Consider the following 18,156-nt stretch of genomic DNA (forward strand, 5'->3'; position numbering starts at 1 on the left):
TGTTGATTACCCCCAATTTATCTCCTCTAGAGTTTGTTCATAACTGTCTATATGCTGTCTCCCCCATCACACTGGGAGTTCCTTGAGAGCAGAGACTATCTTTTGCCTCTCTTTGTATCCCTGGAGTAGAGCACGGGTGTCTGGCATGTGGCAGGTGTTTGTTTAAAAGTATTTGTTGACTAATATTGACGGACATTAGATAATTTTAAAAGTTTGGGGTCCCCTTTCCTGAGTCTCAGAGGTATTCTGTATTACAGAAGAACAGAGGTCATTCTTAACAAATTAAATAACTTCATTTGTCCCTAAGAGAAAATAGACATCCAGACATCCATCAGTTCTTTAAGGAGATAACAATAAATGCCACCATTGGTTTTTTGATGGGACTTGACATTTAATCAGTGTTGGGAACACCTGGCATGGAAGCACCCTACCCATGGACATTGACAGAGGGCACCTCTTCTACAACTAAATTCTGAGATCATCAGCTGAGGCAACGAGAAGTGAGGTGTCCTGTCCAGGGTCACAAGGCTAGAGAGTGTCAGGGCAGGCTTTGAACCTTGCTTTTCTGGGCTTTGAGGCTGGGTCTCTAGCTGTTATGTCATACTTTCTCTTTATAAAAACTGTTATATAGAAAACAACAACAACAAGAAGGAAAACAATAACAACAAGAAGATAGTTACTTTTCAGCTACTCCAGGCGTTCCTTCTTCTACTAAATTGAAACTGACTGCAGGATGCTCTTCACGAACATTCCCCTCTGAATGGAAAATAATGGAAATTTTGGTTCAATAATTAGTGAGCTTGGGAAGGTACTATGTATTAGACCACAAGGTTATGAGTGAGGGAAGAATATTTTAACATAACCTAGTAGTGAATCTCCAACATATTTGTGAAAAACAGTTAAATAAAGACCTTCGGTGTCTTGGAGAAATCTTCGAGGGAGGCTCTCCCTCTCCTGAATCCCCACCCCTTCCCACTGTCCAATCAGTTACCTATAGTGATGTCTCATCTACATACCATTCTCACTATCCCTGTAGACACCACCCTAGTTCAGTCCCCTCTCTCTTGGCCTCTTACCCGGTCACCATCCCTTAAGTCTTTCCTTCAACCCAACACAGCCTCCACACAGTTGCTGACATTATTTCTTTTTTTTTGGGGGGGGGGGGAGGAATGAGGGTTAAGTGACTTGCCCAGGGTCACACAGCTAGTAAGTGTCAAGTGTCTGAGGCCAGATTTGGACTCAGGTCCTCCTGAATCCAGGGCCAGTGCTTTATCCACTTCGCCACCTAGCTGCCCCCACCAACATTATTTCTTGATGGCACCAGTCTAGTCATGTCACTTTTCAACTCAATAATTTCCAGTAGTTTCCCTATTGATTCTAGGATCAGATAGTATTTCATATTTGCCTCATCTTTTTTCATTTCTATTCTCTTTAATTTTATAATGCAAGGTAGTACATGTAGTAATTGATTAACTGAAATTAATTCAGTTGATGATAATGTGGTTATATAGGTTGGGTTCAATCTGGTGGATTGCTCTTGTCTCAAATCTTTGTTGATTCCACACCTATCAATTAGAACAAAACAAGAAAAAATCCTGCAAGCCCTTAGTAAATGTGAAAGCTGGTGGGAATGGAGGTCAGTTGTGAGTCATACCCTTTAGCAGGTACCTTATGCCAGTTGGAACTTCCAATAAGGGACAGAGGACAATGGATACAAGCAATAAGGGATGGTTTCTTGTAGGTGGGACTGGAGCTGAGCCCCGCATACTCTGCAGGTTTTAAATAAGTAGAGGAGCTAGGCAGAGAGGGAGTTCTAGAAAATGGCACAGAATTGGTAAAGGCACAAGGTGTGTTTGAGGAAGAAGGAGAAGCCCATTGAGCAGGAGTGGAGATTTGAGTAAGGAAAGCTTGAGTCATGGAAAATCACAGAGTTGGACGGGACCTCTGAGGCCGTCTATCTGATCCCAACACATTCCTAGAAAAAAAGGGCTCCCATCATCCACTGCAATCTGCTGGACAAAAGGTCATTCAGCCAAGAGCGCCAGTGAGGAGGGGGGACCCACTGCCTCTCAAGGTAGCCCATGTTTTTCTTTACATCAAACCTACATGCCCATGTTTTCAAGGTTGAATGGATATATAGGGTCAAGCTATGGAGAATCTGGCTGCTAGGCAGAAGTGTCTGGCCTTTATTTTCTAAGTGTGGAGAGCCAATATATAACGTACAAGGAAAGAGTAAGGAAAGCAACCCACCAATCAACCAGTCAGCATTTACTAATGGCCTGAGGGACACACAAATGACAGTGAAGCAGCTCGGGTCTTCAAGGAGCTGATTGTCAAGCAAGACAAAACTGTATCTCCACATACATAAATATAAAATAAATATGAGGGGGTTTGCTGGGGACATAGTAAGTCACTCCCAGCTGCTGGGGGTGCCACAATGGACAGTGCCATGCCTAGAGTCAGGAAAATCTGAGTTAAAATCTAGGCTTAGGTACTTGCTATGTGACCCTGAGCAAGTCACTTAATCCTGTCTGCCTCAGTTTCCTCATCTGTAAAATGAGCTGGAGAAGGGAATGGCCAACGACTCTAGTATCTCTGCCAAGAAAACCCCCAGTGGGGTCATAAAGAGTCAGACATGACTGAGGCCCACAAAGGTTTCCTGTAGATGGTGATGCTAGAACTGGGTCTTGAAAGAAACCAGGAGGGGGCAGCTAGGTGGCGCAGTGGATAAAGCACCGGCCCTGGATTCAGGAGTACCTGAGTTCAAATCCGGCCTCAGACACTTACTAGCTGTGTGACCCTGGGCAAGTCACTTAACCCTCATTGCCCTACTAAAATTAAAAAAAAAAAAAAAAAAAAAAAAAAAAAAAAAAAAAAAAAGAAACCAGGAGAGAGCCCTGCTTCTTGATAGGGCTCAAAGATCTGAGTTCAAATCTGCTGCTTGGACAAGTGACCAAACCATCTGCTCTGGGCATCAGGTTTCTCATCTGAAAAATGAATTGCTAAACCCCTCCTAGCCTGAAATCTTCTGAACTAGATCTTTAAACCTTGACCAGTTTAAAACCCTCTTCCTGAGTCATTGAGAGCATATTTTTATTTTTTCTCCCACCAAAGGCATCTGACTGAAAAGGGGAAAAGCCCGCAGAATATGTGGGGTCCTCTAAGATCTCAGGAACTGTGAGCTCAGGAGCTCCTGGTCTCCTCTGCGCATCTGATTGCTCCATAGGTTTGACAATCCTGGTATAAGAGCTGGAGATGAATAGTCCCACCACCCTTCCTAGTACCCCAGAATTTTCCACAGTATATAATGCGATTCATTTTTACTACTGCATTAGTAATGGCCCTTCCATTCTTTGATTACGAAGGCCTCTATCAATACTGCAGTTCCCATCGGAGTCTGTCCAAGCAAATCTTTAAAATTTATTGCAAAGAGCCCTTTATGTCTACAAAGGCTTCCGCAAAGTATCGGATCAAGAGAAAAGTGTTGTCACCAGTTCTGCACACCATGACTTCTCTGCATCTCTCCCTAGAAGCAAAGACCTTGAAGTTTTGACTAGTGCCATGCCTTGAGGTAATTGTATAACATAAGAAAGGCATAAATATTTTCCCACAAAGCCTCCAAAGTAGAAGATAGATTCTTAACTGAAATCTCCCCACAACATCTTGTTGTGATGGAACCTTTTTAAAATGGGGACATCCCCAGGCAGCTGGCTGATGATGGATGAAACAGAAATGAATGGTGGCAGTGCCCAGGGCAGGTACCAGCAGTTACCTACTGAATGGAGCTGAAATGGTCCCATTAGAAACTTGGAAATGGAAGGAGTCTTCAAGATCATCTAGCCTAACTCTGGCTTTTTTATAGTTGAGGAAACTGAGGCACCCAGAGAGCTTAAGTGAGTTGGTCCCATTTGGAACAAGTGAAAGCCAGGACTTGACCAAGATCCTTTAGATTCCAAATCCAACACTCTTCCCAGGACACCACATAGACATTAGACCTTCTCTATGAATAGTCACTTCTTCTTGTAACATTATGTCATCCTAACGGAATGTAAGTTCTTTGAGGCCAGGGGCTGTTTAATGTTTATCTTTGCATCCCCAGTACCCAGCACAATGCCCAGCATACAGTAGGTGCTCTGGAAATACTTTTCAGATGAAATTGAGGTAAATAAACTCCCATGTATTTTTGAGAGAAAAAGTCATCAAGTATTGGTTAAATGTCAAGTCAGGTCATCAGGTATTGACTAAATGCCAGGAACTATGATAAGTGCAGAGAATCCTAGAACTCAAGAGATAGAATGAACACTGGGCATCAACTGGTTCAATTTCTAACACAGTTTGGGCATCTGACCAGGAGAAGCTCTGAAAAATGGTCAACACTCTTGCTGCCAGGATGTCTCAGCCTCAAAAAGCTCACTACTTCCTAAGTCACTGGTAGCACATGGCATGTGCTTAAGAAATGCCCATTTAATTAAACTGAATTGTTACCTCCCTCTGTCAGAATATGGATAGGATTTTCACCAGAGCAATTGTCCAACTTTTCTGGACTCACTAAAGCAATCTGCTACAAGGCAACTCACGCTCCACAATGGACACTCCCTTTCTCTCAAAGCAAGATGTCACCCTCATGTTTCTGCCCTTATGTGATCAGCTGAGCTCTGTGCTGGAGCTATGAAATGTTAAGGAGATAGAGATCAGAATGATCAGCCCTCAGAGCTGGACAGAGGATCACAGGGCAGACTATACTTGAGCCAGACTGTCTGGTTAAAAAACTAGCAGACATTCAGCCAATTTTCACTTGAGGACCAATGGGAGGACCGAGACAAGACTAGCACAGATTGGCAAGAAGTACAATTAACACCACTGGAAGGAATGTCCCTATCAGTGAGAGCATGACATGACCCAAACATTCTAGTGTAACTGGAGCGACTGATGCTTCTGCATCTCTAACAGGCCTGTGGCCCAATATTTGGACAATCTTTATTGGTTTATCAGAAATTATTCTTTCAACCTCAACCTCTTGGTTTCCCTAGCTTCCCTCAAAACTCAGGTCATTGAACTATCTGAACAGAACCTGATGCTCACACCACCCCTACCTGTACCTCCTAGTACTGTCCCCCTGAGACTAACTTCCATTTACACAGAATATATCTTCTATGGCCATATTCTCCCATGTTATCTTCCCAGTTAAAATGGAAGTAAAAACCCATGTTTTTGTCTTTCTTTGTATTATCAGCACTTAACACAGTATCTAGAACTAAGCGTTTAATAAATGCTTGTCGACTGACGGACTTATTGACAGCAAGACTGAGCTAGGTGGTGCAGTGGATAAAGCACCGGCCCAGGATTCAGGAGGACCTGAGTTCAAATCCGGACTCAGACACTTGACACTTACTAGCTTTGTGACCCTGGGCAAGTCACTTAACTCACATTGCCCTGGAGAAAAAAAAGACTAAGCTCAAAAGTATTTCGCCACCATTGATTTAGAAAAAGGTTCTTCTCCCATTTCAGGGCTTAAAACCACAAAGTCACATTGCTTCCCACCTATTGACACATATTTACTAAAATGTTGCCCTCTGATGATAATAATAAGCAATATGTTGTCATTTTCATTGTCATCACCACCACCATCATATTTACCATCCAAACTCTGGCCATGGTAGAGAGACCTCATGGCTAGCTGTCTGAACAAATCTATATCTTCTATCATCGATCTGGCTGCTTCATGATTAACGGGATTGTAGACTGTTGGATTAGAAAGCATAACCTGGAGGAAGACATACATAGCAGATTAAGTCACCTTTTACCCCCAATGCATAAATATATTGTCTAACAGGGCTGGGGAGGAAAGGGAATGGAAATGGAAGAAGCCTCAATTTGATCCTGATAAATCCACGAACCAAAAATTAAAAGCAAAACAACTTACAAGCTCTTCTTCTACCATGTTCTGTAAAATTAACATGGGTTATTTGGGAAATGGATTGAATTAGGATGGGCCACAATAATCATAGAATAATTTTAGAGTTGGAAGAGACCACCTAGTCTAACCCATACTTGACTGAGAATTCCTCTACAACCTACCTGTCAAGTGGCCATTCAACTTCCAATAAGAGGAACCATTATTTCCCATCTCACTTTAGGACAGGAAATTGTCTTGTTTTCTGATATCAATAAACCTCAAGCTTAACGTGGTCCCTTTGTACCTTCCACCTATGGTTTCTGGTTCTGCCCTCTGCGGTGAAGTAGAAAAAACATTTATCCTCTTCTACAATGAACTACCAACCCCCACATTTGCTTCCTTACCTGGAATGTTTTGCCAGATTGTATACTTAACCTCTTTTATATTGCATGTGAGGATACAACTATACTAAGACAAGATTGACATTACTTTATTATTCAAATGAAAGTTTTAAATTGATGTAATGAAGCCTTGCTCTAGTCACAGTGTGATTCTATGGATGTGAAGATACTTCGCCTACCTGACCTCAGTTTCCACATCTGTAAAATGAGTGAGCTGGGTGTGATGACCTCTCAGGTTCATTCTGGTCATAGATTTGAGATTATGTGACTCTGTGACCAATTATTCTATTTGCTCCAACTTCCATTCCACAATCGGATTTCGCCAAGACTTTTGGAATTCCTTTTGTGTACCAGCTATTCCATGTGATAGACCCTCAAGTTCAAAACAGAATTCTGACCCACAAGGAGCTTACATTCTATGACCTTTTAAGAGTATCTTCAACCCTCTCCAAAGGCTATTTACAGATTCCATTGCAGATCTTTTGGACAAATCGCATGACTGCCTGGCAGCCTTAAAAGAACTCATCAGTTCAATGAGGCCATGGCTGCATTTTCCATCATAAAGAAAATGGTCTTTGGCTGTCCCAAAGGCAAATATTTATTCTAAAATTCAGAATTGTATATGGCATGCATTTTAACATGCAAAAGTGTACAGAGAAAATGTGGTCATGGTGGAAGCTATTGAAAGAACTGTAGTGTAGACAGGGGTTCCATTAACCCCTGACAGGGGCTATATAAATAAGGGCAATATTTCTCTGATTAAAATCAACATCTGGTTTTCCAAAAGCAAAGGGAAAAATTATCTTCTAGGAGCTCTTCTGCTGTCATTAGTGTGTTCCTGTTTGGAAAATGGATTCAGATGGGTTTCCAATAGGCAAATCATAATTGCTTAAATAAAAAAAAAATGTTAATAGATGAGAACATATCTTTCAAAGTGGGTGGGAAACAGACGAAACTTGTCTCCAAGAGGACAGTTTGGGGTATTTGTCTTTTTAAAAAGAAACAGGGGAGAGAGGGAGAGTAGCAGCTATCTGATGTGGAGAGGCACATCTGGTAAAGTTTATTTGGCATTCTTATAGCTATCCCCTTTTCCAAGGACCCTTCACTGCCCCCTCCCAGTTATAACCTAGACACCAACCATTAAGTAATGATACTTAATGGTGAAAAAGAGTAGCAAAAAGTCAGTATTAGAAAAAGTATCAATTACAAATGCATTCTGCTACAATCCCCCATGTTTTCCTGAAAAGAAGGGAATTCCATCTGTAAGTTGACCATATATTGATCTCTAGAAACAAAGGGACAGAAGGTTGAGGGAGGGAATTCATGACTGGGGGAGTGATTATCTGATATATGAAGATACAATTAACTAAATAGGCAATATTTACTCTAATAGAGTTAAATGTTATAAATCTAGGTAAGCGTGGAATCTACGCTCTCTGGATGTGGCTCAAGCTCCTCTGGTATTATAGATGAACAAAGGGGAGTTGGCTCAGCAAAGTGAGTAAGCAGGGGAGTGAGGGGGGATGGTTAGTCTACTCAGTCAACTAGCTGAAAGTACTTAAAAGCATAGTTAGTGCCTCTGGAAGAAAACTTGAAAATAACAATGAAGATACTGCAAAAGCTTGTCAGAAAAATACTCAGTATGATTGGGTTTTTTTCCCAAAGAAAAACATGGTGGATCACAAAGCAAGAATAGGAAGGGCTCTTATAGAGGTCATGTGACCTTGGGAAAATCACTTAATTACTCTGAACCTCAGTTTCATCCTCTCAGTTGCAATGATGGTTCAATTCCTCATTTCACTGATGAGGAGAGATGATAAAAAATTATCTGCTTACTAAAGTGAAAGCAGCTCAGTGGTGCAGTGGATGGAGCACAAGGCCCAGAGACAGGACGACCCGAGTTCAAATCCAGCTTCAGACACTGTGTGACCCTGGGCAAGTCATTTCACCCTCAAGTTGCTTCAGTTTCCTCATCAGTAAAATGAGCTGGAGAAGGAAATGGCCAACCACTTTAGTATCTTGGCCAAGAAAACCCCAAATGGGGTCAGGAAGAGTCAGACATAATTGAAATGACTCAGAAGCACCAACAACAAAAACTAAACTGAACAATAGTGCACCATAATCATATCTGGCATTCACAGATGCCTTTACGGTTAAGAAATGGGACCGTAGGATTAGATAGCTCAGAGGAGTCTTAGCAATCACCTAATAGAACCCCTCTCATTTTGCAAATAAGGAAACAAAGGGATTAGCATATAGTAATCATATTTGCTAGTCCATTGGAGCTGGAGTCAGGAATGCCTGGGTTGAAAGCGTGCCCCTGACAATTGCTCTCTGGATGACCTTGGACCAGTAACTTAACCTGTGCCTCATGTTCTTTATTTCTAAAATGAGAGTGTTGGACTAGATCACAGGATCCCAGATTTTTTAGAGATGGAAGGGATCTGAGAGAATCTAGTCCAACACCCTCATTTTTATAGATGTGGAAATTGATGCTCAGAGAGAGTGAGTGATTTTCCCAGGGTCACACAACTTGATGATGTCTAAGGTCCCTTGAGACTCTCAATTCATGATCCTATGATCTATGATCCATGCTTTTTTCCCTTTGGGAAAAATAGTATGTTGATTATTTTCCTTAAAATCCTCTAAAGGATTTTTTTGGTCATTTTCAAGCTTAATTGATGGTCTAATCATTCAATTCAATAAATATTTATTAAGAACTTATTTTGGGGGGCAGCTAGGCGGCACATAAGCACCAGCCCTGGATTCAGGAGGCCCTGAGTTCAAATCCGGCCTCAGACACTTGACACTTTACTAGCTGTGTGACCCTGGGCAAGTCACTTAACCCTCATTGCCCTGCAAAAAACAAAAAACAAAAACAAAAACAAACAAACAATACATACAAAATAAATACCAAGTGATTTTTTTTAGAGCAGGGACTAAAAAGTGGGATAATCAAGAGAATCTTCTTCCAGTTCTAGGAATCTATGAGTCTTTGTAGCTCCTTGCAGCAGAGGTAGCGACAGGAACATGCTGCCTATGTTCATCCAGCAATCTCATCACCATCAATACCTCACTGGCAAATTGTCCCCTCCTTCCATTTTGTCCCATGTAGATTCAAGGCCCCACCCTGTGCTCTGACCACAGACTTTTTTAATGGCTTAAATATCATATTTTTATACTTTAAGTGACTAGTAAGATCACAATTTGAAAAATTAAAGGAAAAGTTCTATTAGTCTTTTCTTACCTGGATAGAAAGTAAGATGCTACTTAGTGTGTAGTTACTATCCCAGTGATTGGGGCTATCTAGAAAATCTATACACGGTCGGCCAGATTCAGGGTCAACTTTAGGAAAAAACAAACAAAAGAAAGTGTCAACAATCAATAAAATGCATTGATTAAACAGCTACTTTGTGCTCGATAGTGTACCAGATGCTGGACATGCAAATACAAAGCACCAAACAATCCTTTCTCTCTTGAGGAGAATCGTGGTTATGGGAGCACATGCCTGTTCAATATAAGCTCTTTAGGGAACTGGGGTGGGGGGGGGGGGTCAGGAAAGGCCCCGTGCACAAGGGGTGCTTAAACTCCAGCCTGAAAGAATAGAGGGATTCTGTGAGGCAAGGATACAAGAGAGTCAGGCAAAGGCAGAGATGGGAGATGGGCAAAGGCCGTCCACGTTAGGGAAAGGAGTAAGGCATAGTGAGATTGGAAAGATAGGATGAGGCTAGGTTAGGAAGGACTTGAAAAGCCAAATTGTGTGAAACCAGAGATAAGAAGGAGCCCCTCAAATTAGTTGGTGGAGCAAGGGAGTGACCTGGTGGGATTTTCGCTTAAAGATCAGAATGTCAATTGAAATGGAAAGTAAGCTGAGATTTTGCAGTAGGGAGACCAGTTGGAAGACTGTAGCAATCATTTAGATCAGAGGTTCCAAGAACTAGCCTTAGTCTAGTATAAAAGGGACGGACTTGGAAAGACAAGTAGTAAATGGTGACAAGGGAACAGTCCCAAGGGCAGAGGATTTGCTTGGTCCTCTCCCATCTGGATCTTACCATTGGGGTGGAAGGGAATAGTACTAAACGCCACAACTGGAGGGACATTGTTGTAGTTCACAGAAAATTTCATTAACAGCGGGAACGTCAATCCTGGGATAAAGAAACAAAAGTTACACCATGGAATCTACTTAGCTATAAATGTTGTTTCTCCAGTAAAAGAGTGTAATGACTCTGTCCTTTCACTGTTCCCTTTGTGGGCCCTTCATGAAAAAGTCCCCAAAATACACAGAGAGAAAGGATAAGAGGCCCAGAAGAGGGAAAAATAAACAGGGTGATTTTATTACAACTGGGTTCGACTTAACATACACTTAGGAAAATAGCACAGAACAAAAGTTCTTAGTTTCTTATAGGACCCTTTTTTCTTGTTCTTTTCTGTATATTAAAATGTTCGTGTTTGTTAATGATTAAATTCAGAGTTCAAAAGAAAGAAAATATGATCATTTTTTAAAAATAGCTCAAACTATAGAAGAAGATCAACAATCTTATGAGATTTTGTTCACCGAGATGGCTAAAAAGTAATAATCTGTCTTGAATGTGATTTGCAGTTTTGAGATTTTTTTTAATGTAATGAGCAAAGCCAAGACATCGCCAAGATCTAAATTGTGTACAAATGACATGAGTGTTTATCATAAAGCTGTTAGAATTTCCTCATGACATTTGAAAATCCTGGTGAAAAATCTCTCATGACTGCAATCAGAGAAATACATGAAAAGAAAGAAAAAAATGTTAGCCATATAAAAGAGAAATGGATGGTCATTGGATAGCACTTCTATTACTCATGCATCATCAAGAGGTTGGAAGGAAGTCACCCACCATATTGGCGAGACATCCATTGACAAAGCAATTGCACAGGACAGGAAGGCATTGCTGCATTTGTATTTTCCTTCTTTGAGGAAACATCTGCAGTGATGACATAATGGATGCTTTGAAGTATTATGGTATTTTCTAATTTTACAGTATGCTATTTGTTACTATGCAGTGGAGCCTTCTGAACCTCATTGGTGTTTTACTTGGGACTTGGGGTGATGTGTTCTGCATACACAGAAACAAAGTTCCGTAGTTTGCTCCATGAAGGGAGGAACTTGTTCTTACCAAACATTGCTGCTCCCTCGTATGACCAGTGAGGTGTGCTGCTCACAAAACATGTTTAACATGTGTCCCATTAACATAACTGTAGAGTGATCTGATTGTTCTGGTTATCTTTGGAAATATGTAAGGAAAGTGACTAAACTGTCCACACCAGTGGACCTAGTAAATGCTACCAGTAGACCTAGGAGTTCTATACCCCTATCCCTACGCCATGAGGAGGTCAAGGATAGAAACAAAGGTTTAACACAAACCAAAATATTCATAGCAGAGTTCTTTGTGTTAGGAAAGATCGGAAGGAATTGAGTGCCTATCCATCAAGGAATGACTAAAAAAGAAAACTATGGCATATGAAGGAAATGCAGAGAAAAATTACAGATATGAGAAATTCAGAGAAATTCAGAAAGATTTGTATGAACTGATGTAGAGCTAAATAATTAGTACTGATATATACAATGACAATAGAATAGAAAAGATCGCTAAAAAGAATTTGAATTCTGAGTAATTTCAAAGTCCTTGAATGTCCCACACAACAAATAACAAAGCATATGTCCCTGTCCTCTTCCCACCAATCCTCATCCCAGAAAGACAAGAACCAACTCTAATAGAAGGCTGGGTACAGTGTCAGATGTAGTAGCATCCCAGGTTCTTGCTTGATTTTCCTATATGTGTAGAGAGGACTTAAAATGATTATGACATAGTAACCATAGATAGCAATAAAATATGTTTTAAAAATAAAACTTAGAAGGTGTGTTTATTTCTTAATAAGAATCACAAACCTTCCCAAATCGTATCCTTCAGGCCTTCAATTTCAGCTAGCCATTTGAGCAAATCATTACTTAGTGGAGTAACAGTTATGCCCTTCAATAAGAAGAAAAAACAAATAAAGCAATTAGAAAAAACCGCAAGTGTTTAAATGTTAAAATGATGCATAGTGACTTGCTCTGGCTTGTCTCTATGTTTATGTTCAAATAACTAATGGCGGCATGACCCTCGGAAAATCACTGAATAGATCTTAGCCCTTTTTTTTTCTCATCTGTAAAATGGGGATAATAATAGCACCCACCTCAAAGGGTTATTGTGAGGATTAAATGAGTGATATATGTTAAGAGCTTTGCAAAACTCAAGGCACTATAAAATGTTAATTATTGTTATTATTAATTGTCAATAATAATAATAACTAAAATTTCTATAGAACTTACATATGGGCCAGGCACTGTGCTAAGTGCTTTTCAAATATTATCTTATATAATCCTCATAGTAACCCTTTTAGGTCAGTGATATTATTATCCCCAGTTTACATATAAGAAAACTGAGACAAATGGAGATTAAGTGACTTACTATATAGGTAGTAGGGATACGAAGCTAGATTTTAATTTGGGTCTCCCTGAATCCAGGTCCAGGACTCTATCTACTCTGTCATCTAGGAGTCTATATATTAACATTGTTATAGGTATATCAAGAGCTGAAAGAATCCTCAGAGGTCATCTAATTAAACCCCCTCATTTTACAAATGAGAAAGCTGAACCCCAAATAGGGTAGATAACTTGTCAAAGGACACACAGGTGGAGCCAAGATTCAAACACAGGAGCTGTGATTCCAAGGGCAGCATCCTTTTCCCTGTACCACACTGCATTCCAATTCAGATATTTCAGGATTAGATTGTAAACATCCTGAGGACAAGGTCTGTTAGGTCTGTTTTGATTTTGTCTTTGTATTCCCAGTGCCTGGGCGAGAGGCAACAGCAAGAGATGACAAGGGGAAAGCCAACATTCTTCACTGGTACTCTTTTGATGAATAAAAATGTTGGTTGGACCACCTAGTCTAAATATGGAGCAACATGTAAGTCACAAAGGATGGGTAGACATGGATGTGTTGTAATTTGTATCTTTAAAGGGAAATCCCAGATTGATGAGATCCAAGGACCATTGAAGAATTTGAGTATCCCCAGCACTGTCATATATGTAGGATGATGAATTCAGAAATGGAAGAGGACTTATAGACCAGGTGACTTAATACCTTTATCACTAATGAAGAAACTGATACCCAGAGTGGCTAATTAACTTGCCAAAGGTCAAGTAAATGACAAAAGGGACTATTAAAATGATATGAATTGGAAAAATATATAATCACGCAAAATTCAGAATTATGGTGAATGATGGATGAAGTTAGAATCAAGTAGATTTTTTAAAAAGCATACTTTTTTTTCTCAAACCCTCACCAAACTCCTCTTTAAATCGGGGTAAATGTACTGCAAGAGTAAAAATAGCTTACCAACTAGAACACATTTTAAAAACTTTTAAAAAGACAATTAGATTTTAAAACACTGAGAATAATAGCTAGCATTTATAGGGCACCTTAACATTTGCAATGTGAGGATCAAATGGGATAATAATTGTAATACACTTAGTGTACATGTAACAAATTTATATAGAGCTTAGAGTAAATATTAGTTGTCATTATTTTTGTTGCTTTTGTTGTTGTTATTTTCTCAGCACCCTGGGAAATGAATTGTCATTATCCCCATCTTACAGTTGAAGAAGTTGAGGCTGACAGAGGTTAAGTGATTTGCCTAGGGTCAGACACTAGAGTGTCTGAGGCTGTTTTTGAACTCAGGTCTTCCTGACTCCATGCTATCCCCCGCTATCCACCTGGCTGTCTTCTAGATATTTTAAGTGACTGAGAGCTCCACACAATGCAAGGTTTTACTACTAATAAGAGTTGGCATTAGAGAGTACCTAAAGGCTTCCCAAGTGCTTTCCCTATGTTGGGCTATCTGGTCCATAGATTCGTTTATCATAGATCATTGTTGACGAAGGTACTGAGAACTTAAACTGGACTCAGGAGAAAAGAGTTCAAATCTTGGTTCTGACACATATCACCTGCACAACTTAAGTAAATCACTGCTCAGTCTCAGTTTCCTCATCTTGAAAATGAAAGTACTACATTTATTCCCTACCTCCTGAAGCTGTGATTTCAAAGTGTAGTGATGTTTGTGTTATCACATAAGTTAAAACGTTTCATGTTCTTTTACACCAGAGAGCCAACAAACTCCCGCTTGTTGCATTGATCTCTGCCACCTTCTGGACTCCTCGAGCACCATCCTGAGGTCAGTAACAATAACAGAATTGCTCATAGCCTTGATGGATGCCGTACTCTAAAACACCAGATTAGGTAGACCGTACACTACCCCCATACAGGGACAACAAGGAGGTACTTGTTGGTGTCATCCCCTTAAAGAGAAGGAGGCTGTTTCTGGAGCAAAGGAAAGAGGCATTGGACAAAGTACTGGGTTGAGTCATACAACGTGGTTTCATATGCCAGCATGCCTCTTAGCCTGGCACTGCATAGCTCAGTGTCTGGCACACAGTAAGCACTTAATAAATGCTAGTTACCAACTGACTGAGAAAGTTCACCTCTCTAGGTCTCAGTTTCTTCATTTGTAAAAGGAGGAGGTTGGACTGGAGGGCTTTCCCACTCTAATTGATGACCGCCAATGTACCCCTTCCTTTTTCATTCTCAGTGTTTCTCTCTCTCTCTCTCTCTCTCTCTCTCTCTCTCTCTCTCTCTCTCTCTCTCTCCTTCTCCTCTTTTTTTCTTCTTCCGCAACTATTGTCTGACGGCTGCCGGTGACCATCATCTACTTTGTTTTGGGGTCTAATGGAGTTGAGGTCTTTAAATGTGTGGAGTGGCATTTAGGTACATGTGTTACAATTTAGATGAATAATATAATAGACAAAATGCTTGAAATCAAGTGCTCAGTACATTCAGATAAGGCTTAAACACAACATCCCTGACTGGAGAGGCAGCAGATTCTGTGGATAGAAGGTCAGCCTTGGAGTTAGGAAGACCTGGATTCAAGTCTTACCTTTGGCAAAAAGTAGCTGTGGGACTGTGGCTAAGTCACTTAACCTCTCACTTCCCTAGGCTACTCTTAAGACTATAGGTGGAGGGGGCAGCTAGGTGGCGCAGTGGATAGAGCACCGGCCCTGGAGTCAGGAGTACCTGAATTCAAATCTGGCCTCAGACACTTAACACTTACTAGTTGTGTGACCCTGGGCAAGTCATTTAACCCCAATTGCCTCACTTTAAAAAAAAAAAAGACTATAGGTGGAAATGCAGGTGCCAATATGCCTTTGTAGCATGAATTTGTTCATTGGCAGCTTCCAATAAAATCACAACTCTGGTCCAAAATAATCAATTTAAGAACACTTTAGAATAGAACGTGAAGAATATTAGTACTAGAAAGGATATTAGAGATCATATAGTCCAACTCATAACTGAATCATTTGTACTGCAAGAGGTAAAAATAATTTACCAACCACACAATACATCTTCTACAACAATCCCCTGTACTTCAGTTTCTTCATTTGTCAAACAAGAACGTTGGATTACAAGATAATAACACCAATAATAGCTCACGTTCAGATAGCACTGTCCAATTTACAAAGAGCCTTCCCTCGTGTGCTTTCATCAGATCGAGATAACCTATGAGGTCCCTTGCAAACCTCAAAACTAGGATCCTGAGGAAGGGTTCTCTACCCTCCTGTGACAGGAAACTCACTACCTCCTGTGGGAGTCCATGGATGGACAGTTCCAACCCATCTTTGTAATTTTGTCTTGAAGAGCCTTTCCACCCACAGGTCCCAGCTCTAACTGTGAAGGACCATACACAGGATGAGAGATTTTGAGCTGGAAGGCACTTAGGAGGCCATCTGGTTGAACTTCCTCATTTTAAGGATGAGGAAAGGGAAGCCCAGAAAGTTTAAGTGATTTGTCTTAGGTCACACAGGTAGCAACAAGGTCTGATGACGCTAAAGTCTATGTTCTTTCCGTTGTACGATGAAGGCGAGAGGAAAAACTTCAAGATTTTTTAAAAAACTGATCACCACATGCAACACTGCACCCCTTTCCCAGCAACACCGCTTCCGCTTCCCCTCCTTTCCCCAGTCTTCCTACTCACAAATAGGTTTTGTTCTCGGAGCTCCATGAATTCTTTCTCCAGCAACAAGTAAGATCTGCAATGCATGCTGGGGCTGCAGGGATGCGGGCGCCTACCCACACACGTTGCTCCCGAGCTGATTCAAGGGCAGGTGTCCTTACAAGCGCTTCGGAGAGCTGTTCTATGAGGGGCTTCTCACTGCTCCTAGGGAGAGAAACGTCCCATTCCGGGGGCTCACGAAGGCTCCGCTTCTCCTGAACTCAGGATTGTTATTCCAAGGATGTTTGTGTCTGGCATACACCTTGGTGGCGAATGAGCTCTACTGGCGGTTGGGTTCCCAGCGCAGGTCAGGGGGTGATGTCCGAGAGACCGCAGCACCCGACTAGGGGTGTGTCCGCCCACAGGACATCGAGGAGGGATCCCCAAGTGTGTGTGCCTACTACTGGAAGAGACACAGGTCACAGGTGCTGATGGATCAGTGGTAATGGATGGAGGGCTCGTTGGACCGTGGTGGATTTGTGTTGCGGGCGTTGCTGGGGGGGATGGTTGCCCCAGCAACACCTAGTGGGCGGGACTTGAAGGCTCCGCCTTCTCCAATCAGTGAGGGGGAAAGGCGGGCAGGCCCAACACCGAGGCCAATCGTCCAACGTTCCCTCTTTGAAGGAGGCGACTACGCAGCCCCAAGGCCGTTGTCCTGCCAACTGACTGAAGCTGAGCATCCTCGGGCCAGCCCAGTCAAGACTAGTCAGGGTCTGCGGAGTCCGGGCGCTCCCACCGTGGATTTAGAGCTGGGGTTCCTTCTGGGGGACTCCGTGGAATCCTAGAGCTCCTGGAGCAAAAGCCTCCCACCCCTTTTACAGATGAGTCAGTCCTCCAACAGCCAGGCTAAGTGGTTCCGAGATCTCACCCACTGAACCCAAGTCTCAGAACGTAAGAGCAGTGGAAAACGTCCTTGGAAACCCAAACATCCGAACTAAGAATGTAGAACCCAAGAAGAGGAAGGTACCCGAGAACTCTCGAAAGTCAGAGCTTGAAGAGGAAGGAAAGTCTTTAGAAACAGAGAACCCCAAACCTGGGAAGGACCTTAGAATAAGAGAACGCCAGGGCTGGGAAGGACCTTAGAAACATGTCTTAGAACAAGGAACACAGAACTAGTTAGACAAGGGGATCTTGGAAACAGACTGATTGAAGAAGGAGCAGAATGCAAGATCAGGAAATGTAAGAATATAAGATCAGGAAGGGGCCTTTGGTAGAGAGGACTGTGGGGACAAGGAACATAGAACGTAGTAGTAGGAGAAAAGGGGGGTGGTGGAGAGGAACATCTGAACACAGATGTCAGAGCTAAAAGGGAATTTAGAAACAGAACGTTAGAGGTGGAGGGAACTCTAGCCACACATCACTTTAGGACAAGAGTGTAGATGATGTCAAAGCAGGAAGGGTCCTTAGAATGATGGAACGAGGAACATGGAATAAAGACATAGGAAGGGACCCAGCAACACAGACATAAGAACGTGGGAGCTTAGAGACTATGGAGTCCCACTCTTTATTTTATAGAAGATAAAAATGAGGTCCAGAAAAGGTATTTGCCCTAAGTCACCTAGATAGTAAATAGTAAATAGCAGAACCAGAATTCAAACGCAGAGGAGACATTCTTATGGAATAGACCTGGGGAGATGGGAAGAAGGACCACTGTATTTCATTCAATAAATGCTTGTTGATTGACTGAATTTGGAGTCAAAGGACCTGGGATAGAATCCACTTTCACTACTTACTAGC

The 18,156-nt window shown here is 41.6% G+C and overlaps 1 protein-coding gene across 1 annotated transcript in view; it reads right to left on the bottom strand.

Moving 5' to 3' along the window:
• UBE2U (ubiquitin conjugating enzyme E2 U) overlaps positions 1-16,870 on the bottom strand; it is a 62,050-nt gene extending 45,180 nt beyond the window's left edge. The window contains exons 1-6 of the mRNA XM_043963632.1: positions 16,402-16,870; positions 12,218-12,299; positions 10,350-10,442; positions 9,545-9,642; positions 5,638-5,764; positions 681-756 (exon numbers count right to left, since the gene is read on the bottom strand). Coding sequence (XP_043819567.1) covers positions 681-756; positions 5,638-5,764; positions 9,545-9,642; positions 10,350-10,442; positions 12,218-12,299; positions 16,402-16,467 — 542 coding nt within the window. The 5' untranslated portion in view covers positions 16,468-16,870. The remainder of the gene's footprint in view (positions 1-680; positions 757-5,637; positions 5,765-9,544; positions 9,643-10,349; positions 10,443-12,217; positions 12,300-16,401) is intronic.
• Positions 16,871-18,156: the final 1,286 nt, after the last annotated feature.

The sequence above is a fragment of the Dromiciops gliroides genome, chromosome 4, assembly GCF_019393635.1.
Source record: "Dromiciops gliroides isolate mDroGli1 chromosome 4, mDroGli1.pri, whole genome shotgun sequence".
Lineage (NCBI taxonomy): Eukaryota > Metazoa > Chordata > Mammalia > Microbiotheria > Microbiotheriidae > Dromiciops > Dromiciops gliroides.